The sequence below is a fragment of the Brachycentrus maculatus genome, unplaced genomic scaffold (genome assembly GCF_059751285.1).
Source record: "Brachycentrus maculatus isolate JH-2025_06_01 unplaced genomic scaffold, ASM5975128v1 h1tg000089l, whole genome shotgun sequence".
Taxonomy (NCBI): domain Eukaryota; kingdom Metazoa; phylum Arthropoda; class Insecta; order Trichoptera; family Brachycentridae; genus Brachycentrus; species Brachycentrus maculatus.
Genome location: NW_028280843.1, coordinates 1,377,501 through 1,402,796, shown reverse-complemented (window position 1 = coordinate 1,402,796; position 25,296 = coordinate 1,377,501). Strand labels below are relative to the sequence as shown.

At 30.0% G+C, this 25,296-nt stretch overlaps 1 protein-coding gene across 6 annotated transcripts in view; it reads left to right on the top strand.

Moving 5' to 3' along the window:
• Nucleotides 1-25,296, top strand: part of nAChRalpha6 (nicotinic acetylcholine receptor alpha6) — a 249,650-nt gene that overhangs the window by 101,181 nt on the left and 123,173 nt on the right. For all 6 annotated transcript variants that reach the window (XM_088257907.1, XM_088257904.1, XM_088257906.1 and 3 more), the window contains exon 2: nucleotides 24,685-24,824. In XM_088257907.1, the coding sequence (XP_088114033.1) occupies nucleotides 24,685-24,824 (140 nt within the window). The remainder of the gene's footprint in view (nucleotides 1-24,684; nucleotides 24,825-25,296) is intronic.

Here is a 25,296-nt window from a genome sequence, read left to right as displayed (position 1 = left end):
TCTGCGTATTAACAGGGCTACTGACCTTTCATAGGCTTGTTGAGTGTTCACTTTACACACGTGTAACATTCTTTATTCAACATATGATTGACAACCACGCAACTCAAGTTCTGGATCTAATTCATATTGCTTTTGTTGTTGAAAATATGAAAAAGATAAAATAAGAAAAAAATTGCAAGATGATTTCAAATACTTAAAATCCGTCAGGTTATAGTCAAAATGAATGTGGAAGAGACTAAGAATATTTTCAAATAAAAAGCAGTGTGGCGTTCCATTCTCTCTGTCTATTCATGCGGGGAACTGGGTGATGGTTAGTAAGTTTTAAAAAGAAAATTGTGGCAAACTTTTCATTGTAATTTTATTTTAAACATGGAAATTAAAATTGCGTTTTAAATTCAATATTCTGATTGCGATGGTTAAATTTTTATTTTAAAACCCTTTGATAGATTGTTTGAAATGGTCCATTTCAAAAAGCATACCCGGCTTCATGTTATAAAATACAGTGAAACCACAACAATCGCAATATTATCCGAACCGATGGTCTTACCAATCAACAAACAACACAGAGCGTATCACTTTAATTACAACGCAACTAATTAAAAATCAAATCTACCGCAATGTAATCAGCCCCGGCATGGCACGATCAGATGACCCGGTACATATTGGATATTGCTTTATTTAAATCCAATAGGGACACCGGGGTTTGTAGTAACATTATTAGATATGTTATTGTTTTGATAATCCTGATGGCGATTTCTGATAACTTCATATTAATTTTGTTTTTATTTTTAATTTATTTATTTCAAAGATACATACATTTCTTTTACTAAATGTATTACAGCTCTTTAGGTATGGCCTGTGCTTAGCCGAAATACTTATATGTTAATACAATTTTTATTTTGCTTTTATATTATAGATTATATACATTACATATAATAGATACAATAACAATTTACAGTATAAAGGTTTTACAATAAAATAATTACACCTCGACTTTAATTAATTCACTTTGTAACTTGTCCCTTTCAACGAGAAGCAACCATCGACGGACACTGTTCTTAAAGACATGATCACTACTGGAATTCCTAATGGTTACGGGGAGCAAATTAAATATCTTTGGTGCAAGGAATGAAATGGTTTTTTGCGGAAAATTTGTTTTAACGGATGGGCCAACATAGTTTGTATTTAATGATGCCTGGTTTTAAATATTTTGTTCTAACCTTATCCATTTTATTACAGAAGTGAATCAATGTTCCCTTGATGAACATACTTCTTTTCCCGAATGTCCTCGTTTTCAACAACTGGAATTTAGACAAAAAAAAAACTTAATTTTTTTTTACATTTTTTTTAGTTTATTAATTTTATAACCACTCATCGAAATTTTTATGTCTACCGGTTTCGGGACGTACCCATCTCTTCGTCAGGACAATCACTACAACAGCATGCAGACAATAGTAGTATCCCAATATTACAAACATTTTTGTTAAAAAAATTATTAAAGTAAAAATGACAAACCAGTAAATAAATGATTTATATTTAAATAATATTGAGAATTAAAATAATTTACATAATTTTTTGACATCTCAGCATAGAAGAAGAAGAATATGGAAGTCTAGGCATTTACAGCTTAATACAAAAAAAACTTTCAATTGGTGATAATCCAGATTTAAGAACAAATATTTTGACAAACTTAAAATGTTGTTAAGAAATTAATGGTCAAATTAAACATTAGCTAAATATAGGTTGAAAAATCATGTTTTTAAATGTTTCTCAAGTCTGCGAATACAATCAAACATTCGAACCTCACATACAAATGGAAAGAGTCTTAGCTTAAAAAAAGCTTCTCTCATCCCAACATATATGGCTGTTGTGAACTCGCACATACTGTGTTACGAGTCTGTGAACTCCTAATGAGAGGTAATACAGATTATGAACAATTATTTGGACACATTCAAAATGTTCCACAAAAGTCGTTAATAATTTTTGCATAAAAGTAAAACCGAAATTGAACAATTATCATGTCTTACATGATATTCCTACAATCTGAAACCCCCTATCGATGAGAATTTTTACAGTAAGAATGAAAAACGTTACATAACTCTGAGTGAATCATTGTTCTTCCCCCCATCGAAATCAAAATAAATATTAAAAAAATTTGAGACCAGTTTTGAAATCATATTTTCCGGCAGCCGCGGGAAAATATGGAAACCTCCACTTAGATTTGTTCAAATTACAATTCAGGAGGTAATCAGCAAATGCGTAAAATGATGACGATATATCGTGGATGTGAATCAATCGACGAGTTGGACGGGTATTTACACATATTTTTCTATAAACTTTCGATTAATTTTATGAATTTCTGTATTTTTACATCAATATCACATTTTGGATTTAAAAATTAAATATGTTTTATGCTTAAATTGCGATATGATATCAAAACATTTTTTCCTGGTCCAAAAAAGTATATGAATCATTATTGGATATCAATTCAAATGATACGAGAATGTTATTCATTTTAAATAATGAATAGGTTAAAAAGGACAACTAAATGAAAAAGTGTATTAATATATTTATGCATCACTTATTGGTGTATTCCAAATATTTGTTTTTAGTGGCTTTATACCCCGCTGTAGCGATAAACAAAATTTGAAATCACTTGACTCACTGATGCACATCGAAGTACATTATCAAATAAGCGTTGATAATTTAGCGACAAACATTTCGATAAATCATTTGGTTTTTCCTTTGATATATTTGTTCAAACAACAAAATTTAACTAAAAACACTGTGGAAAGATGAACCGGAACATTTCAACATACCTCCCCTTTATAACTGTACATGAAATCATTTTCATTTTTCGATAATGGACCTCCGATAACTAAAATACTATGCTAATACAAGAGATTTGATGTCACCGTCGTCACTACAACTGACAACTTCATTATAAATATACAAACAAAATTAAGTCTTACTTTACTAACACTTCAAAATATTAGAATGTATATGTTGTTGAGGTAACTTTAATGTAAAAAAAATATTTCAACTTCTTAATACATGTATTCAAATGAAAAAAACTCTTTTAAGTGACAGTTACAGAAGTTAACTTTCAATTCCCTAAAGAGCTAAGAACATGTTAAAAAATGTTAGAAGTTTTGCCATCTAGACTTTGTTCTCTGTCAGCCATTTTGTTTTTGTCCCCTCTCTTTGTGAGTCTTTTTTGTAGGGATAAACAAATTGTTTTGTTATTTCACCCATTTTGTATTTATTTATGGTAATGGCTCGTTGTTTTCTCTATATTTATACTCAATTACAATATTCCTTTAATCTTTGTTGATTTTCAAAAGCCACAAAAAATATTTTACTCTTTCCTCAAGTAGCAATGTTTTCAGTCGTCAGTCATGATTATTATTATCACCTATCCTTCAAATGATAAAACGAATTATTTATGAAAAAAAGAATCATCTTTTGAATTTATATAAAACGAAGATGGAAATCTGAGCATTACAGGGCTCATGACCTGGCATTTGGATAGCTTATGAGATCACTTATGAGATACTTATGTAACGTTCACCATTTTCCCCATTGTTAAATATACAAATTCCATTATAAATATGCATGCTTTGCAGTATAAGAACTCCATCATTTGAAAATTTGTGAAGTTTATAACTTTCCGGTGGTATGTATTTTTCTTGAAAATTCAATCTCATTTTGGTATGAACATGATACAACTTATAATAAAAGTATAAAAATTAATCTCAATCTACAAAAAATGCATTGCAATGTAGTACTGTACACAAGTATATATATTTACACATTTTTACGAATAAATGAAGATATTATAATACAAATAAAGTAATTTATTATCTTCTTAAATTTCATGCATTGCACTAGATTCGGTTTAATTTTAGTTGTATTTGAGGTATAATTTATTTTTCCTCTGCGGATACAAGTTCGCTAATACCACAAGGGAAATAAAACAGTAAATTTTTAGCCAAGAGCTTTAACCTGCGGAAACGATAAATACATTTCCTTGTGCGACAAGCCGATTTATTTAGTTCCCAAATGTCTGCAAAATTCACCCTTAGCCTTGTCGGTTTAAAGTTATACACTTTTCATTGCATGGTTAAACAGTTTTTCTTATTACAAAACGTTGTTTTAAGCACAAAAAGAGCTTCATAACGATTATAAAAGTTATTTATTATACATCAGGTTCATTAAAATATAAAAAAAATATTAAAAAGGTAACGCATACTTCTGTTTTAGAAAAAGGTATTACTACAACTACTACTAATGTTTCTTACCTGCACCCAATGGTGCAAAAGGCACTGCATCAAAATGATGCAATATTAATTTGATCGTTAATAATATGAAGGCAAGGTGATCAGTCTTGCTCTTCCGGTACCAGCCCAGGGTAATATTTAAAAAAAATAATTAATTGATTCGGCAGTCACTTTGTGTTTAAATCTATTCATTTTTTTTACTTAGTAAATACCACTATTTCTTTAAATCTATGTTGACACGTGTTTCGATGCATTCTACATTGTATGAAATAAATATTCAGTGAAAAACACTCATTTTTATTTTGCATATCTGAGAGTGGAATCATAGTGGAGTGGGACCTTCAAAATTGTAGCTATATATTTGAACCATTGCACCACGAAAACGCACGTGGCCCATATATATAAAAGTCATAAATTCGTTTCTAAATATAGCGGAACAAACTATCTGGAAATCTAAATTGTAAAGAGTTATCCTTTTTTTACTGATAACCCCGCCGGGTTGTTAGAATAAAGTGTTTCTACACAATCGACAATAAAAATATTTTAAGAGGTTTTCAATCTTTTTATAAGCGCGCCAACCACCGAGCTAGGGGCGTCATAAAGAATTGTTCCTCTGTCGACACTCTCCCTGTTCGCGCCGCTCCCTTCTAGAACGTGCTCTCATTTGTATGTCCTCGCAGATCGCGGGCCGTAAATTTTTGGAATTGTCTAGAGAAACGCCTAAATTGAATATAAAAATGAAATTGGAATTATAATTCAATTTAAAGTGATGGGAACGGGAAAATTATCTAAAAGGTAATTGAAAAGGATCAACAAATGTGATATTTTCCTCATAAAAATTCTGAAATTTCGAGAACATAGGATTAATTATTTCTGTTCGAGAGATTACCAGAAAAATTGTAAAAGCAAGTCAATTTAAAATTAAAATGAAAAAACCCACAAATTTGGCCTTATTAGTTAACAATATACTTACTTTATAAGTTTCCAAAATCGTCCATGTATTCATTTAAGAGACATCGCATCGTAACTATTTCATTAACATAAATTTATCAGCTTTTAAAAAAATGCTTTATTTGTGCTAAATCAGTGTTAAACTAAAATCATTAAATTTAGTTTATATTCATAGATAAATCAAAGCGGCTTATTTTGCGAATGGTAATCAAATCGTAACAGAGTGAGCTAAGAAGACACAACCAGACTCAGGGATATATGAAATAAGATTAAATTAAATGTACCAAAAAAGATTTCCGTGAACTTGATTTTACTAACTAATTAGTTTTTTGAAAAATGATAATTTTTTTTCAACAGCTTTCAATTGAACATGAAATTATTTTGTGGTTATGAACAAGCGTATCTACGGTTTTACTTAAAATTAACCCGTTGATAGATTTTTCGATAGACCTAATGGGATAACTTCAGTGCTTTAAATTATTCTAGTTGTGTATTGTGATTTCTATGATTTAACAAATCATTAATTAAAATCCGACATTATGAAAGGAAAAGTATGTTTTATCAATAGAAATTGAGAATCAGGGGAAGATGTTTAACCACTCTTACGAAAATTTTCTCGCGTGAGCTTATGCCAACATCAGTTGTGAGAGAAGGTAGACACGTTCAGTAGGTACGTAACCGAGGCTTAGCACTGAATGTAAGTCGTGCCTGCTCTTGAGCTATATTGTAAACAAGCTGCATCTGTTTGAAACGAGCGACCAACCAACCGCAGCCACACTGCGAGCTTCCTGCTGCATTTTATTATTATACCCGTTCTCGGGTGGCGAGCCATAACTATCCCAGTCGCTACAAGTTGCTATAAAACCACACAATTTACCTAATAAGTTATATGGAATATTGTATCCAACTTTAAAGTAAATGAAACATTAAAGACCTTTCATCAAAAGAGATAAAGCTTAACATATTTACATTTTTCATCTAAAAATTTTCCATTAAGATTGTTATTTTTTTTAAATTTGTATTTGGTGAAGGGATGTTTATTTATTAGTTACACTTTTTAAGCTATGAATATTAGTATAGGCATTTTTATAGATAATACTTTGTTTAGTGGTACACAAAATGACCACAAGGGTTTTAAAAACTTATAAAACTCGTATAATATTATAAATGGATCAACACGATCACAAAATATCAGTAAAAATTACATGTTGGTTAAACGAAACCATGCAGTAAATTTTTAAGGTGCAGATAATTTTAAACTGGAGGTACAAAATTATGGAAAATAATAGCTATTTTTAATGAAAAATGCCTACTTCCATCTTTTAAGCATTGATAAATAAATAAAGCTATTGATTTATCGACACTTATAAAATAAATAAAAAAACTCGTTATTTGGAGGAAGAAGTTATAAAAAAAGCTAGATCCTCTTCCTCTTCAATTTATTTTGCCATTTATTCTTGATCTAAACATCCTACAATAACACCATCTAAATTCATTTAAATATATTTAATTTCTCTCTCAGACTTTACTTTTCTATGCTCAACTATTAAGTTAACACCGCATCGATTTGATGCAGTACACATACGTATTTTTTATTTATAATAATAAAAAAACTTACAAGTACGCACTTACTTCAGGACTACTGTTATCTAATTTGAATGTAGATAAATCATCACAAAATAAGATGCCGCACAAAAAAGATTAATTTCAGAAAGTTTTAAGTGTAATACATCATTACTCTATTTGAGTTGGGAGCTTCAGTAACTGAGCCCAGAATTGATTGCTTTTCCTTGTAAAGCCAAACAAAAAGTTTTATAAGAAAATGAATTCAGGAAAAAAATGTTCCGAAATCAGGAAGTCTTATTAGGTTATTTGACAAATAGTAGATTATTATAATAATAATAAAGTTTGAAATGATTAAGAAAAAGTGTATGCATATTTTTAGAAATATGATAAATAGTTGAGTAACTAGAAGGATGAGATTAGCTACATAACGCATATTATAATAGGAATTAGTTAGGCGTAGAATTATTGAAAATATTATCGAAAAAATATTTACAATAACAAGGCACAGAAATTTTTAAAAGTAAAATAACGTATTTTTTTTCCTTTGAAATATATTCTGACTCTCACAATTTTTGAAAGGTGGTGGAATACAGCCGATTGATTGATGCTCAAACAGATACATAAGTTGTTTGGAATGTATAATTTTTAGGTACATACATTTATTCTGGGGTCGTATAAGGTATTGGTTTATATATGTAGAGATCAAAATTTATAGTTTAAAATAGAAGTTTGTTTGATACTATGTACAGTACGAGTATCTCATTTGAAAATCGTACAAACACTTTTCTTAATTTGGTAAACTTCTGAATCTTCTTCAGGTATCAATAAAAAATCTACTAGTCGTGTGTAATAAAACTCAATAAATGGTATTATAGAAGTGTTTTATTTTGAAAATAATTATCATGTCATTCCTCAAAGTAAATGCCGAATCAATAAACAAATAAAAAATCTTAGTTAAAATAAACGTTATTGTAGACGCCTTCGTATACAGTGCATGCATGGTTGCATATGGAGCCAAACGTATTATTATTTAGTTCTTTTGAAATGAAACTTTAGCGACAGTAAGACGCCACCTGGTGAATATCAAGTGTTGCAGTTCTTGCGTACCTGAACATGCAACTTGAAAACTTCAGCCATCTTTCAAAATAATGTCCCTACGTAGGTGATAACTTTCCAAAGCTCACCTGAACTTTTCCACATACCGACAAATAAAATGTTGGAAAATAAATGTACTAGTTTTCATGCAATATAAGAGTACAGCTCGGTAAAAACTTCCGAACTCTTTTTTCTTTTAAGAAGTAAGTTTTGGTTTCAAACTCTTACAACTTTTTATGCTTTATCATGAACAAATTAATGTTGAATAAAACATAATAAAGTGTCGGAGTTCTCGTCATTTTTATAAATTTTAAATTTTATTTTATTTTGATGTGGGTTCAATGTGACCAGTAAAGGTCAACGTTTTACCAAAATTAGTATAAAAATAGTATTATATTTATCGCTAGCCTATCTAACATACATACAATCCTCTTTTTTTTCAAGTTTTGAAACTAAAAAACGTGCGAATACAAACTTGTTTATAAATAACTGAATCCATTTCAAGACGAATGTTCAATTCGTTTGTCGTACTACTAACGAAAAAAGTTTTCTATAAATACTTAATGTGAAAGTCTCAAGTAGTTCTATGATTTGGTTTTTATATCGTTCTTTCGAGATTATTTCCATAACGTTTTCTATTTTAAAATAATTTTGAGTACTAGCTGATAGAAAAAAAAAATATTGTAAGTGCTTTCAAAAGTTTTAAAGAAAACCTGTTAAAATATTTTAAACCCTTTTCCGCCCTAATCGTCTTCATTCATAATCGTTCTTAAGGTGGTTCATATGGCAACCACAAGTTATTTCATTGGCTTCCTTTTATGTTAGTCTAGCATAAGTTAGTCTAACGTTTCTGTAAGTACAGGTTGCCAGTGGTTGCCAGTGGTATAAGTTAGTCTAACGTTTCTGTAAGTACAAGTTGCCAATGGTTGCCAGTGGTCTTCCGGGGCGTCGGAAAAAGAAACATAAGAGGTTTCTATCTTTTTCTTTTCAGAATTTCAGAATTTGATAGTGCATTGGGCATAGGAAAAGAAGTAAACTTAATCGTTAAATGATTAAAAATACAAGATGATTGTGAGAATGGATGTAGGAATGGTATATGGTTGATAGGATATATGTAAATGACGTGATAGGTAATGAATATTACTTCAATGTAGGGAAGAAAAAAGAGGAGAAATAGCAGCATTATTGAACAAAATAAAAATAAGGAGAAAAACGTCATTTTTTTAGGGTCATCGGGGCTTAACACCCGAACTCAAACATTACTGTAATGTATGTGTATAAATTATTGTTAACATTACTGTAACGCATGTGTATAAATTATTGTTAACATTACTGTAATGTATGTGTATAAATTATTGTTAACATTACTGTAACGTATGTGTATAAATTATTGTTAACATTTCTGTAATGTATGTGTATAAATTATTGTTAACATTACTGTAATATATGTGTATAAATTAAGTCCCACAAATATTATAACTTATTCTTATTTATTTTTAAATAAAGTTTTCTTCACTTCGCAAGACTTCATTCTCAGTTGATGTCAAATCCATTAAACAATAATTTATAAATGAATGATTTGAATGGAAATAAAAACAATTATTAGTCTCTACACAGATAAAAATATATAAATTTCTTGAAGAGATCCGGAAATTAGTAAAACAAAGTGAAAATAATAGACATCCGATATCATAAACTTATTTTTATCCCCGAGAAATTCAATATCACCGCTGTTTCCTGTAAAATATAAAGCTGAAATATACCATTTGGATAAGTATCACGTTTTCGTCTAAGCTCTACGATTTCTCAAATTCATCCTGAATCGGAAATTTTCTAGAGAAATCTATAACAAATCAATTCCATTAATATTTATGTCACAAGTGCACTTGGTTTCTGTGAAAAATCTCTATTGTATCGGTTTAATTTCACACAAAATAATATACAAAAATATTTATTTGCTTATTTTTTTTTGACATCTCAACATAGATGAAGAATTATATTGAAGTCTGGGCATTAACGGGGCTTATGACCGTCATAGGCTGGTTTAAGTGATCACTTTACATACGTGTAACATTCACCAATTCTACCCATGATTGACATCCACACTACTCAAATTCTTGGAAATTATATAAGTTCGAAACATTGTGTTTGAATCACTAGAATTTCACTAGAGACATCTATTGGTGAGATGTTTTTCCGCCCCGTAAATGCCCAGACTTCCATATTCTTCTTCATCCATGTTGAGATGTAAAAATAATAAGAAAAATAACTCCTTTAAATGGAGATAATCCAGATTTATGAACAAGTATTTGGACACCTTCAAAATTTTGTAAATATTTGGTTGTTTATATGATGTTAGTTTAAACATATGTACGCGTATTATATAAATTCTCAACAGAATAAAAGTTTTGTTTGATGATAATATACTTTATTTTTGTTTGATAGCAGAGGAAGACCGAGAAAAACATGGCACGATCAGGTATGCCAAATACTTGAAAGTGGTCAGGTTAGGAGTCGTAACAATCGGCGGGTATGTATGAGGAGATGTATGAACGTGGAAGAGGCGAAGAATGTTTGCAAGGACAGAGTGGTGTGGCGCTCTATTCTCTCTGCCTACCCCTGCGGGGAAGCGGCGTGATGGTTAGTTAGTTAGTTAGTTAATATACTTTCGTCAAATGTAGAGAGCAATAGATAAATACATGTAAAACTAATAAAGCACACGGTTAAATTAATTATTGAGTTGTTTTTACCAGTTTGTAGACTTGGGACAAAATAATGAGTTTGTGTAATCGGATTATTCATATTCATAGTAACTTCAGTGTCATATCTACATTTCTATTTCTTAATTAATATTAACTTTATCGCAATTAAAAAAATATATCCATCAATATCGCTGAATTTATTGTTTTAATTTTTGACATCTCAATATACATAGATGAAGAAAAATATGGAAGTCGTGGTACTTACAGGGCCTAAGACCTGTGACTGAGGCTGGTTAAGTGATCAATTTACATACCTACGAATTTTGGAAGCCAAGCATATATGATAAATATCATGACGTTCACAACATTGATTGGATTGAAAAAAACTTTTATTTAACAAAGACCCTTTATTTTGAATGCAATAATCGCACCCGAATTATTTTACACACAGGGAATTGCTTGAAACATTTATCCTTAGAACTCTAACTGTCTAACATGTCGTTCTTCCTTGGTATCTATACTTTTTACTCTTCCTCTAATAATTTTTTTTATCAATTTACAGTTTCATTAATATAAATTCAATAATTATCTGATCATTCATAGAGCGATTAATATTTTGTTTTATATATTATACTTACAATCACTATCTGCGCCCTAATTTCAAACAGCCATATAAGGTTCAAACTTTGTTCAGTAAAAAGTCCGTTATTGGTTGGTTTAGATATGTTTTTTAAGCAAAAAGCTCTCCAATGTTCATAATTTATGTGCAAAAAGTCTAGTTGGTAAATAAATAAATGATTTTATTTTTTAAATATTTGTTTTCAGTACCACGTGTCTATAACTGAACTAAAACATCACTATCTTGCACATATCGTATCACTGTGTACACATATTTTACAAATAAAAATACAGTATTTTTCAAAACAATGTTTTCAGGCTTTCTCCCTCAAATATTTACTTTCGTTAGCTTTTACATTTAGGATCGTAGATAGTTGGAGAAGCGGAAAGCGGAAGTCTGCTTTGTATGTCTGCTTATCATGTTTCACTCGCCTGCGACCGCTCTCCAGACTGACTTATGTGTTCCTCTCGATCTAGCAATGTTTATCCGTTCCCTTTAACTGGTTTAAGATCCGGGTCCGACTGTTCCCCAGTGGCCGAGTCAACCTGCAGAATCAAATCACCTGAGAGATACTGAAGAAAATAGGTTACATATATGTTTAGGTCCAGCGAATGTACATGTGTTGTTCCAAGACAATGTTTATTCGTTCTTGATACTTATGCAGCATTTCAATGCACGAAGAGACCAAAGATTTCTCTCGCGTGTTTAAACTTAATTTTATTATGTCGAATTGTATAAATCCATTTTTAATTTAATAAAGATAGATCGACTTTTCATTGAAACATAACTGCATTTTCTTCTAGTGTGTTAAAATTTATTCACATAAGTTTTAGAAGTTCTAGGCCATAAAAGGGTAAATTTTAGTGGTTTTTTAACTAATACTTATTTAATATTACCCTGGACTGGTTCCTAAGGCGCAATATCTTCATCCCCTTGCCTTCATGTAAGTAATGATTAAGATAACTCAATGCAGTGCCCTATGCACCATCGGAGCATAGAGCGGATAAGGTTTAGAAGAAAAAGAAAATTACATATATATATTTTTTTAAAATTAGTAATACGTTTTTTTTTTACATAAATTATTCGAAATCATGTTACACCTTTTTTATTAAAAAGTTCATTTTCATTATACACTTTACTTTTTTATTAATATCATAATTTTTCTTCGCAAAAAAAAAATTAATAATAAATAATCATCCGAATATTCTCTGTAAAATATGAATTATGCAAATGATTATCTCGGATTTTGTCCGTTTTCATTTTCCCAACGAATTTTCGCTAACTCTCTTTTTTAGGAATAGAGTTATATTTATGTATTGTCCCAAAATAGAAGTCCATAGTAACAAATCATCTTACAAAAGTCAAACAGATTTTATTTATTGTTTTCTTTCTTTTACTATTAAGAGATATTACTGAGGAGGATAAAATGTCTAGACGTAGAGTCGGTTAGAGGGTTCTATAGAATCTTGACGTGCTGACTTATGGTTCCAGCTCAAATATAATGCAAATGTAACGTATCTTTTTATATGAAATGAAATAATTCAATAATATGTTTGCGTGATATTTTTTTAATCGTTTTCATTCATTGAATTTCTTCTGACCCATCTTCGCACCCAATGGTGCATAGGGGACTGCATTTCATCGACGAAAGTTGTTGAATATTGTTCATTTATTGCGTGAAATAAGGTTCTGGGCTTAAATTATGAAATACTCGTATTTATTTTAAGTGGTAAAACTTGAAAATTTAAATACTAAAATACTTGTTTTTTTTTTTACTACAGTTTGTAAAAAAAAGAGTTCGTAAAAGAAAATCGAATTCGTATTTTTTAATGTTATTTTTATTTTATATTATGAGTTATTAATTCATGAAAATAAAAAGCCAATAATTGAAGAAAATCTATTTAAAAATATGTTATTCGTATTCAGCCACGCTTTGTTGTGGGTCAGTCCAGTTAAAAGAAAAATGAATTAAATAGAAAGCAAGCTTTTGTTAAATGTTTAATATCACAATGCTTCTGGGTATACAATATTGTAGCAGCTGTCAATAAGCAGGCTGTCAGTAATGAGCAATGGTTAATAAATGTCTCTGCTATTGCAGTAAAAATCTGTTAAAAAAATAAAATATGCGCGCAAAACACGCGTTTATTTATATGCAAAGTCAAAATTTCAAAGCAAACGATGTGAATAATTTTTGTCTCTCTGGGATTTTTAACCACCATTTACATTTTGATTTATTTATTGATATAAAGTTATGTGTATCGTTTTTTAGCATAAATATATATATTTTTTTAAATATGAGAAGTAAGTTATATGATTTTTATTAAAAAAAATAACAATGCAGTTTCTTTTCCACATATACTGGTATATACTAAACAAAACGATTAGGTTGTTATTTTAATAACTAACTAACTAACTAACCCTCACGCCACTTCCCCGCAGGGGTAGGAAGAGAGAATCGAACGCTACACTACTCTGTCTTTGCAAACATTCTTTGCCTCTTCTACATTCATGCATCTCCTCATATATACCTGACGATTATTACGACTCCTGACCTGGCCGCTTTCAAGTATTTGACATACTTGATTGTGCCAAGTTTTTCTCGGTCGTCCTCTGCTTCTTTTTCCAACTAATATGTTATTTTAATTTATTATATAAAATGCAGTTCCACCAAGAAATGACAGTACAAAACATAAATCAAGTAATATTATGTCGTCATATAATTTACGATACTTATTGAGTTGAGTTTCCTGTTGTATAAATTCGGTAAATAAGATTTGTAAGTGGTTGAGGTTGTGCCGAATGAGGTACTCAATGATCTGAGAAGATATATGAACATATCCCTTCATAGAACAACCGAGTCGCTTCCCAGGAAAGTCAATTTGTGTTTCAATTTTCCCAACAACAAAATAATTTCGAGTGAAGCGTTCTCGAAAATTGAAACGTTTTATTACGCTTTCCAAAACAATATTTATTACACTAGGCACTTGAAAACGAACCAGTTAGCTGAAGAAACGTGAAAATTTGCTAAAGTTCGAAGGAATAAAACTCAAACGCTTGTATGGAATAATAAGTAGAATTATTTAAATTTTCGTCATAAATATAGTTTAGTTAAAATAAAGATTTTTTGGTTTTATAAATTAGCGTATCTTGTATTTAATTATCATTATTAAATTATAAATAAAACACTTGTGTTACTCTAGCGGTAAAAAATAAGTATATTATTTATACATTATTAATGTCTTACCATAAAGTGAATGATGAAATACCAAATAACAATACTCTTCTTTTTTAAGCCTCCACTCGTTTACGAGTAATTAAAAAAAAACAAGGTTTTGTTATTTATTATTTTGTCATTCCCTTTGTGATAAGACATGATTAAATTATAAATAAAACACTTGTGTTACTTATACTCCAGCAGTAAAAACAAGTGTTTTATTTATAATTTAATAATGTTTTACCATTAAGTGAATGACGAAACAATATAAAACAATACTCTTTTTTTTAAGCCTCCACTCGTTTACGAGCGATTAAAAAAAAAAGAGTTTTGTCATTTATTAATTTGTCATTCACTTTGTGGTAAGACATTAATAAATTATAAATAAAACACTTGTTTTACTCGAAAAAAAACTTAACTTCTTGAAAGCTCTCCTTATCATTCGTGGTTTTTTTAATGCAACATCACACAAAACTTAACTTCACTAGGTCAACTATTTATTATTTATTAAACGGTAATTATGAAATCGGTAGTTATACTCACTTTTCGTATGTCGTATCGGTTGTCATGATATAGAGTTTTTGAGTTATATTACATAAGTTGTACGATTAATATTGTAATAAAGTGTTATATTAACATTCCACAAAATTAATAACGCTTTAAAAAAAACTTCCTATTATAACTAATTTTCATTGATAATTTAAATATTAGGAAAAAATAATGCACGATTACCAATATGTATTAATCAGTATCATTATCATTTGATTTCTGTATTTGACACTAAACTGAGAGTATGTTGACAAATTTATTTTATAAAAAATAAGTTCTGTCTCTCTATCTGTCGTTTTTATTATGTAATTCAGTTAGGCGGTGTCGGATCGAGCCATTTTCACCAGCAGACAATACGCCTTTTATCATACACAATGAGTAACAAGTCTCTTGTATTCGCATCCAAACTTAACCTTTGATAGAACAATAAATGGTCCACGGGTTATCATAAATTATTCTGTCAACATTGAACTTGCGGAACAACTTACGGCTTTTGCACAATGGGATGGTAATAAAAAAACGATAATTTGGTAGCGCGTCTGAAAACATCTAATCCATTTTTGTCATAGAATTGTGTAGGACTTTTTTCATGAACTTATGAAAGGTCTATCAAGTTTGTTGGCAAAAAAAATTAAATGAGATAAAATGTAACTTCTGCAAATTACATCTACATATGTATACTTTATTTTATTACAAATTTGAATGATCTTATTGAAATAAGGTATGAAGATAAATTCGATATTGTATTTATTTTTTGCAATATCTGACCAAGCGTTGTTGGAGCTTAATTTGGTTTAATGAGAATGAAAGGGAATAGAAAGTACACATTTCTAATAGGTTTAACTTCATAATGCTTTTGAAGATTATAAAAATATTTAAAATGTACGAAATAAAAACATGATCGAAATTAATGAAAATATTAAAAGACGGTAGTCAAGAAGTACACTATCTGCCATAAGAATTGATAGTATTGCTTATATCGCTAAGTTTAACAGATGGCGCTACCATTGTGGTTTAAAAAGTGTTCTGTCATAGGTTAAAACACCAATCACAAGTATATATATAAAAACATGTTCTTTTTCAAATGTAACGTGACAAAATTTTCAAACAATGAGTAAATAACTAAATAAGATTTATGATTTCGAACAAACGAATTACCCAATTTATTCACAATAAGTTTAATAAAAATTGAAAATGTGGTTTTCGAGTGTCTTCTAGTACGTAAAATAATTAGGGAAAAACTAACATAAATTTCATTAGGTCTCTGTATTTTTGTATACTAAGCTTTAAAACATGGCACCATGAATTAGCACGTATAAGAAGATGTCAATCGAAGCATAAATATAACTTCCGACAGTTGAATAGTGTGTTTGTCAATCATAGATAGAAGTAGTGAATGTCGGGTTGTGGTTCCGTGGTTAGTGTCTCGGACTCTTGAGTCAGAGTTTCTCGGTTCGATCCCACTCTACCACAATTTGATACATATTTCTAATAATGAGCTTCTTAGGCTCACAGCAAAAAGTATGAAATTGAAGTATTTTTGTAAATATGTATTTAAAACATAAATACTTCTCTTAAAAAATAAACAATGATGACTATGACAGGTAATAACTTCTGTTAATACCTAGACTTCCATATTGTTCTTCATCTTTGTTGAGTTATCAATATAAATTTATATTTATATAGATTTCATCGAGGATGAATACAAAAAACTAGTCATTAATATTTTTCGCTTTTAATTTTAAAAAAAACTTTTAAGATTATTGTCACTTAATAGTAACTCTTATTACGATTTTTCGAGGAACCATAAAGTTATCAATGCTTTTGTAAAACCCTTAAAAATACAGAATGTCTCATTAAACTGTAACATTTAATGTAACATTTATTTCAAGGGTGAAAGATAGAAGCGTTGCTAACTAAGTTATACTTAATATAAGGTAAACCTTCCAGTCAAGATACTTCATCTAGTAGTTGTCAGCATCTTGTTAGGGAGGAGTAAGACGTATTGTTATTGTTCTTGTGAACAAACAGTGGAAATAATACTCGGTATTTAAGGAGCTCCTAGACTGAACGATATCATTAACCGTATTATCATTATTCAATACGTACTCTAAACTGTCAAATAATTTACATTATTTACGTTACGTATTTGAAATATGGTATTTCAAATACGTTCATCGTTGGGATTAGAATACTAATGTTAAAATAGTTTGGTTGATGAATATATCACATATTTTTATCTTGAATGTTTTTCATAAATACTTTGTGGCACATATTATAAACTTTATAAAATAAAATAACTTTCTCTTAAACTAATTTTTACCACCACATTTTTTCCAATCGATATTGACAAGAACTTTGTTATTTTAAGGGTTAAACATGTTTAACCTGATGATGACATGGTTCTTGTCGAAACCGGTTGGAGAAAAAATGTACAACAAAAAAGTGGTTAAAAACGAAGTTACTTTACTCTATAAAGTATTATTTCTTTCGATACTAGCTAACTAACTCACTGACTAATAATCACAGTAGAGAGAACAGAACGCCAAACCATTCTATCTTTGCAAACAATCTTCGCTAATTACACATTCATGCATCTCCTCAAACATACCCGCTGATTATTCTAACTCGTGATCTGACCACATTCAACTATTTAAAATTTCATCATACCAAGTTTTCCTCGGTCTAATACCAACCACGTTCGCCTCGTAAATTTGTTACAACTTCTAAAACTAATCTACCGTTAAATTTTACGTGAATATGATATCATAAGGCAAAGGAAACACGATATTTACATAAAAGAGTTATAAAAAAACTGAAATATTTTTTAAAGCACTATGCAAGGTATCCTTTACGACCTAGTATCTTCATTGAAAATTAAACATTCTCCAAATATAGATCAGATATCAAAATTTCTTGATAATAATTATTAATTATTCCGATAAAATGATCTTCACCATTTTTAAAATAATTGGGTTTTAGGTCTTTTTTGCATCTTTTTTCTAATACATAAAATTTTCTAGACAAGGTGTCATGTCTGATGCATTATTTATTTATGTTTTGTTTATTATTTTGATATACAATATTTCACAATTTAAATGATGCACTATTGTTTTTATGTTTCAAATATCAGTATTTCACTAGCGTAAAATACATATAAACTTAATTTTGAAAAACGTTTCTTAATTCAACAATTATTTTCTAAAGCGATTGTGATATTTCAACTGAGGGTAAGCGTAGCGAACATTAATTTGTACTTTACCGATTCGGTAAATATTTTGCTACAAATGTAGAGACAGATGACACAATTTTGGTTCCTCAAGTGAATCCTATTTGCCAAATCATGAATTTTAGCTTTGCAGAGTCTGCGTGTTTGTTCTTTGGAAAATCATTGTTTAGGGGGGGATTAAAAGTTAATCTCAAACAAACCACGAGTTCGGTATATTTATCTCCCAAATGGTATCGAAAAGTTTCTCTTCTCTCTGACACACAACATTTTAATATTGTTTGATTAATTTTGATTAATTGGATTAATTTTAATTAATTTTTCCTTTTATGAAATATATAGTTCATCTTATTTATAATTCATCTTATTTTACTTAGCAGTCCATTGTTGGCTGTTCATGAGATCCATAATCGTTTTCTTTGGCTCCAAGCCTACAACTTGTTGAGTTCAAGACAAATCGTTTTGCGTTTGAATCAAATTAAATTATTTGATCTATTCTCCTACTTTTTATAATGTCAGTAAATCAAATACTGTCTTAAAATACAGTTGTTAATGTATCGTTAGGTTCAGATAAGGAAAGGATTAATCATTTATTGTTTATTTATTGTATCAAGGTTTCGTTTCGTTTCGTGTTATTATTAGTTCCTGTTATTGGAATAAATACACCGCTTTACCATCAAGATCCGCCTCCGTAGTGTAATGGTACCATTCTGGAGGTCCGGGTTCGATTCCCAAGGGGGGTAAAAATAAATATAAGCAATTTCTTCACTGTAATATTTATTCAATATTACCATGGACTGGTACATGAAGCGGAGGGCTGATCACCTTTCCTTCATGTGTAAAACGATCATGATAACACTGCGTTTATAAGACACAGTGCCCTATGCACCATTGGGGTGCGGATAAGGGTTTTATTATTTACCATCAAACAAACGATATTTTTTCATAATATTTCATTTATATTTTTTATGATGTTGGTGAAAAAATGTATTTTGAAATGAAAATGAAAATAATTATATTTCTATAAAAGAGGTCTGATTTTTCTCTCTCAATAAATTGGACAGGAGAATAGATGATTTTTTCCCTTATATTGTAAAACATAATACAATATATCTTGTGATGTATAACATAATATATCACAGTCTATAAAACGAGGATTTCGCTTTTTCTGAATATAGTTCGTTTTCAAATATCAAACTAGGCTTACTTCTTCTTATCCCAATCCTTTATTCCTCTTTACGCCATAAAAATTTTTGCTGATCAAATAAAAAGGTTCGTCCTGTTGTGTATGGCATAGTACTCCGATCCCAAATACACGTGTAAAGAAACTATTTCATAACAGGGAACTTTTATGCCCGAAAAAGACCTTTATGATTTTTGAAATCTTGATGATTATATGATTTTAACCCTAGACCGTTCAACAGCATTGTATAGTAGGGAGTTGAAACTCTTTCAACAGAAATAACAAATATTATGTCACCAAAAATTATATTCCGATGATTTTCGAAAACCTTGAAGATGAATTTTTACCCTTAACCATTTATGAATATTCTATAGCAGGAAGTCGAAACGCTTTAACCTGAAGTGATAAGTTTTATGAAACAAGTATTATATTCCGATATTTAAAAAAAAATGATAACATATTTTAATCCTAACGTGTACAACTACATGTTTTATAGCAGAAAGTCCAAACATTTTTAAATAAAGTAGTACCATAAATATCAACAAAAATAATATTCTTTAAATCAAAATAAGATTTAAAAAAAAAAAGTAATCAGTTATAAATGAAATGACAAAATAAGAAGTTCAGTTTCGACTTTCATAAATAAATTTATTCAAAAGCTTGTTCAGCCCCATGCGTAAATTAAAATATTTAAAATGTAGTACCTGTCTAATTCTGTTTATAGTAAATATATAGAATAAGACAAAACTTCATTTAACGTAGTTAAAATAACAAATAAATATTTATTTTTTATATCGAGTTTTTTTTTGTCCGCCTCCGTAGTGTAATGATCAGCACGCTCGGCTACCATTCTGGATGTCCCGGGTTCGATTCTCAGGGGGGGTCAAATACATATAAGTGATTTTTTCACTCTCATATTTATTCAATATTATCCCGGACTGGTACCTGAAGCGGGGGGCTGATCACCTTTCTTTCATGTGTTAACGATCAATGCATTTAGACGATGCAGTGCCCTATGCGCCAGTGGGGTACGGATAGGGGTTTGAAAAAGAAGAAGAAAATATGAATGAAATGCAATTTTAAAAGGTCTTTTTAATGAGAGGTACAATTTGCAATTAAAAGTTCGTTTAAAATTGGATACGGGTTTTAAGAAGAATAAAAAGAACTTTTGTTATATATTTCTGTTCTTTACTTTTTCTACCCTCTGTAACTTTGCCTAATTATAAAAAAAAATATATATACGTATGATTTTGATCATATTAATCTTTTATCGGGTTGTGGTGCCTTATTTGTGTTCTAGATTAAGAGTTTCTGAGTTTGAACCCATTCTATCACAATTTTATCCCTATTTTTAATATTGAGCTGCTTACGTACACAAAAAATAGTTTTTTTTTTTTTTGTATATTTAATAAAAACACAACAAAGTTTCTCCTATTGTTTAAAAGTACTTAAATGTACCTCGGAAATGTGTAAAACATTGAAACATGGATACATTTTAACCTTGCAGCATTTTCTCATTTATAATCAGGGTCAAAGCTGATCCAAAAATTATAACAAGTATTCATGTTACAAATAACCTTCCTCTTAAAATGGAAGAATGAGACTGTTCATAAGACCTTATTTATTTTAAACGATTAACCCCAAGAGAGACACAAAACCTATTTCATCTTCATGGCGTACGTTAAGGAATGTCCCAAACTTAAATTCACTCGTTCCCGACATATTTCAATGTTATTTGACAGCGCAAGAGCTCCGATATTGAAAATTAATGTTCCCCAGGCGATAAAAAAATGACAAAAATGTAGTAAAAGTGATATGTCGGCGAGTAAGAACTGAAATTGGAAACTGTAGCATGATGAATGAATTTAAAAAGAACTTTAAATCTCTTTGAAAATTTATGCATTTTATTTTTGCTTACAATCACTCATTGGACTGAAGTAAAATACAAATACAAATACAAAAAATAAAAAATAAATGTAAAACAGAAAAAAAATCATTACATTCTGTTATTTAAACATTAAAATAAAGTAAGATGCAAAACTAAAAAAAATATTGTGTAAATAATTTATCCAAACAGTACCTGCACATTTCATTGTTAACTGATATTCTAACCTTAATCCTCACCCGATGGTGCATAGGGCACAGCATTGTTTAACCGCAATGTTATCTGGATATTTAATTGCATGGAGGCAAAAATATCAATCCTGCGTTTCTTGTACCAGTCCTGGAAGATGATAAATAAAAGAGTGAAAATACGAGTATATATTTATTTTGAAAATTGAACCTGGGACCTCTAGCACTCCACGATGGAGGCGGACTTGGTGATGGTTAGTAATAAATCCTTGACAAAACTGAAACAGATAATATTTTCCCTCTCAATACATTTGTATAATTAACTGGATTATTTGAAAACGATTATTAAATATTCATATTCAATTTGTCTAATTTTAAAGGTCGGTGGGTTGCCCAAGCAATCAGAAATACTTTACTTTTCGTTTGGCTCTAGCTTCTTCTTCTTTACCTATATGGGTCGCGTCTTATGGAAATAGAGTCTTGATTCCAGTCTTCTGCCAGTCTACTGCGTCTGAGGTCGCCGCATGGATCAAACAGCAATAAATATGATAATTTTTTTTTTTCATTTTTGTCGGTTTTGGCTATCGAATCACAGTTTTTTTTTTTAAATTTTGATTTTATGTTTAGTGATAGAAACCACGTTGTTTTTATTTTCAATAAGAAGATAAGATTCCATTCAAGCGTTGTCTAAAGAGAGACAGACAATCTACATAAATTATATGATTCATAATGTCTGGTAGAATAACAATTTCCATTTTATTCATCGCGTTTTTCTTGAGTTAAAGATGCCATAAAACCATAAAATAAGCCAATAAACTGCTCGATAAATAAATTAAAACAAACTTGAAAAAAAAAAGAAAATATTTTAGGTGACACGTTCAAAATTGATCATAATAAAATACTGTTTAATTTGCACGCAAATGGTAAATCGATATGTATTTATGAGCCAAATGGAGTAGTTAACCTTCTTTATATTTTATTTTAAAATATGTACATCTATGACTACGTGAGGTTGGAAAAATCTTTTACGAATAGGAAAATCTATGAAGGGAATTGCTGATTTTCTTGATATTATGTAAGAAGCTCGGCATAGTAAGTAGCCTTTGATCATTCAGGCAGTCTTGATGGAATACATTAATTTCCATTCAATAACAAGTAAGTATATTGGAGCTTAAATTGATTCAATCGGTATTTGAATTTTAGAACGAAGAAGTGTGATACTTTTAAAATATCGTATTAAGACATGATACATGAATGTATTCATGTCAAAAATGATATCTTAATGATTATTTTTAAGCATTTTACATGTCGCTCACTCCTTTCAAGAACGTCATAAATCAAAAAACTTGATTTTTCAGGAGAACGTTTTTAAAGTTTTAAAATATAATACAATTTATTCAAAATAAATATCAAGCCACTTATTGAACATTCTACTGTGCAATATATCTTTTTAGGTAAAACCTGAAGGTTTTTTCTCTATTTGAAAAATATTTGGTATATTTCAAATAATAATTAAACAAAACCTTTTCTTCAAAATGCAAAAACATCACTTTCTGCCCTAGAGCTGGTAAATATTAAGTTAAAAATATGCCTCTTTTTCTGGGATATAGTACATTTTCTGGGCATCCCGAAAACATGCACATCTGAAAATTGTCGATTTTTGATTTATGACGTTCTTGAAAGGAGTGAGCGATGTGTTTTAAACACAAAATTATATTCGCCATCCTCCCCATGATTAAACATTTATAACATGTTTACTATGATTTTTTAATCACTTTTCAGTTTTATGATTTATGTAATAAATAATAAATTAATTTTTTTGTTTTATTTGTGTCAGAATTGTAATACAAAAAGTGAATAGAATATCTACCAGTGAAATAAATAACCTTCGCGTTTAGTCAATCTTCACAGCATATTTAAACTGTGATAATATTTATCTTCTTCGCAAATATACCCTTTGGAAAATCCTACCTCCTCAGATTAATGTCGGGTGTCACATCTCGAGTGACTGGAGCACAAAATGAAGGCCCCAGAATCTTATCATCCAAGGCCATTATCGTGATCAAATAACCAAAACATTAATTTATGCTAAATAAATAGAGTGTTTAATCACCCTCTCTCAAATACTCAACAGAATTCTATCATTTACTGTGCTTATGAGTTTTCTTATTCATATAAAATAGTAAAATACCAAGAAGATACGTAATTTTTTTAATAAACTTAGTCCAGCTCCATAGGTCACCGTTAAGCAACTGCAATACTTATTTATTTTTTTACAAAAATGTTGATAATATTCAACCACTCACCGAGATTTTATGTCTACCGGATTCGAGACGTACCCGTCTCTTCGTCAGGACAATCATACCACAGCATGCGAACAATCGCACCCTTCACCACCATAGCACCATTTACACTCTTAAAACTACACAAAATGTTAAACACATGCGCTTTTTGGTCGACCCGAAGACCAACATGCACTAAATATTTTTAAGCAAAATCATGCGATACGAGCTAAACATGTACTAGATATGTCTCAGGTACGTCTCGAAACCGGTAGACATAAAATCTCGGTGAGTGGTTATATACTAATATAATTAACATTTTTAAAAAAATAAATAAGTAAACATGACTAACCTCAAAGTAAATGCTTTAAATATTAATAACATTGATCATATAACTACAAAACATTTGGCTACCATGCTGGAGATCCCGGGTTTAATTTCCAAGGGAGTCAAAGTAAACATAACTGTTTTTTCACTACAATATTAATTTTATATTATATTATAGGTGTCCAACGTGTTATGAATTATCCATCGTTGCTTTTTATATGAAGGAATATGGAAATCTGAGCATCTGAGGTCTTACGACCTGGCATTTGGCTGGCTTAAGCGATCACTTTGTACACTTGTGTTACGTTCACCATTCTGCCCATTATTGAATATCCATATGCCATTTTCTTGAACCTGTATACTCGTATATGAAATGACCTCAGAACTATCAAAATGTCAGTATGATTTTCGATTGTTTTTTTATACGGCTTATTAGTGCCATAAAAAATATTAAAGTAAAAATGACTAACCATAAAGCGAATGCTTTAAATATGTATAATATTGAGAATATGCTAGTCTGTATTAAAATCCTTAATGGATTTTGTTCGCAGAGAATAATAGAAAATGTTTGTGTTACAACAACTCGTAGTAACGAAATGTAAATTGTATTGTTCCAGGGTCTGAAGGGGGTCCTCACGAGAAGCGATTACTCAACAACCTGCTTGCCACTTACAACACCCTGGAGCGGCCTGTTGCCAACGAGTCTGAAGCCCTGGAGGTTAAATTCGGACTCACCCTACAGCAGATCATCGATGTGGTAAGTTATATTATCCCAGATTATAATTACGGGAACTATTTGAACCTTTGCACTTAAACAAAATACAAACATGTTGGTTGAGATGGAGGTTAGAAAAAGCAGATCCATTTAATGCCTGTGATTTAATTTATATCGGCAGTCCTGTTACAAAAGAAAAGATTGATACTGTGATACTTCCATTGAAATTAATAACTTTTGTTTTCTTAAGGGAGAATTCTCTTTCTTGAATGTTTTCCGCAGATACTTTGTGGCACATTTTATAATATCTTTAAAAAAAAAAATTAACTTGGTTTTCACCACTTTTTTATAAATACAATTTAACCTACCGGTTTTGAAAATACCCTGTCATCGTGAGGGTTTATTTAAAATCAAAAACATTAAAATACTCTCACTAAAAACTTCCACACACTCCATAAAAATCCTAAATGTTTTTGGTGAGAGTATTCTAATGTTTTTGATTTAAAATAAACCC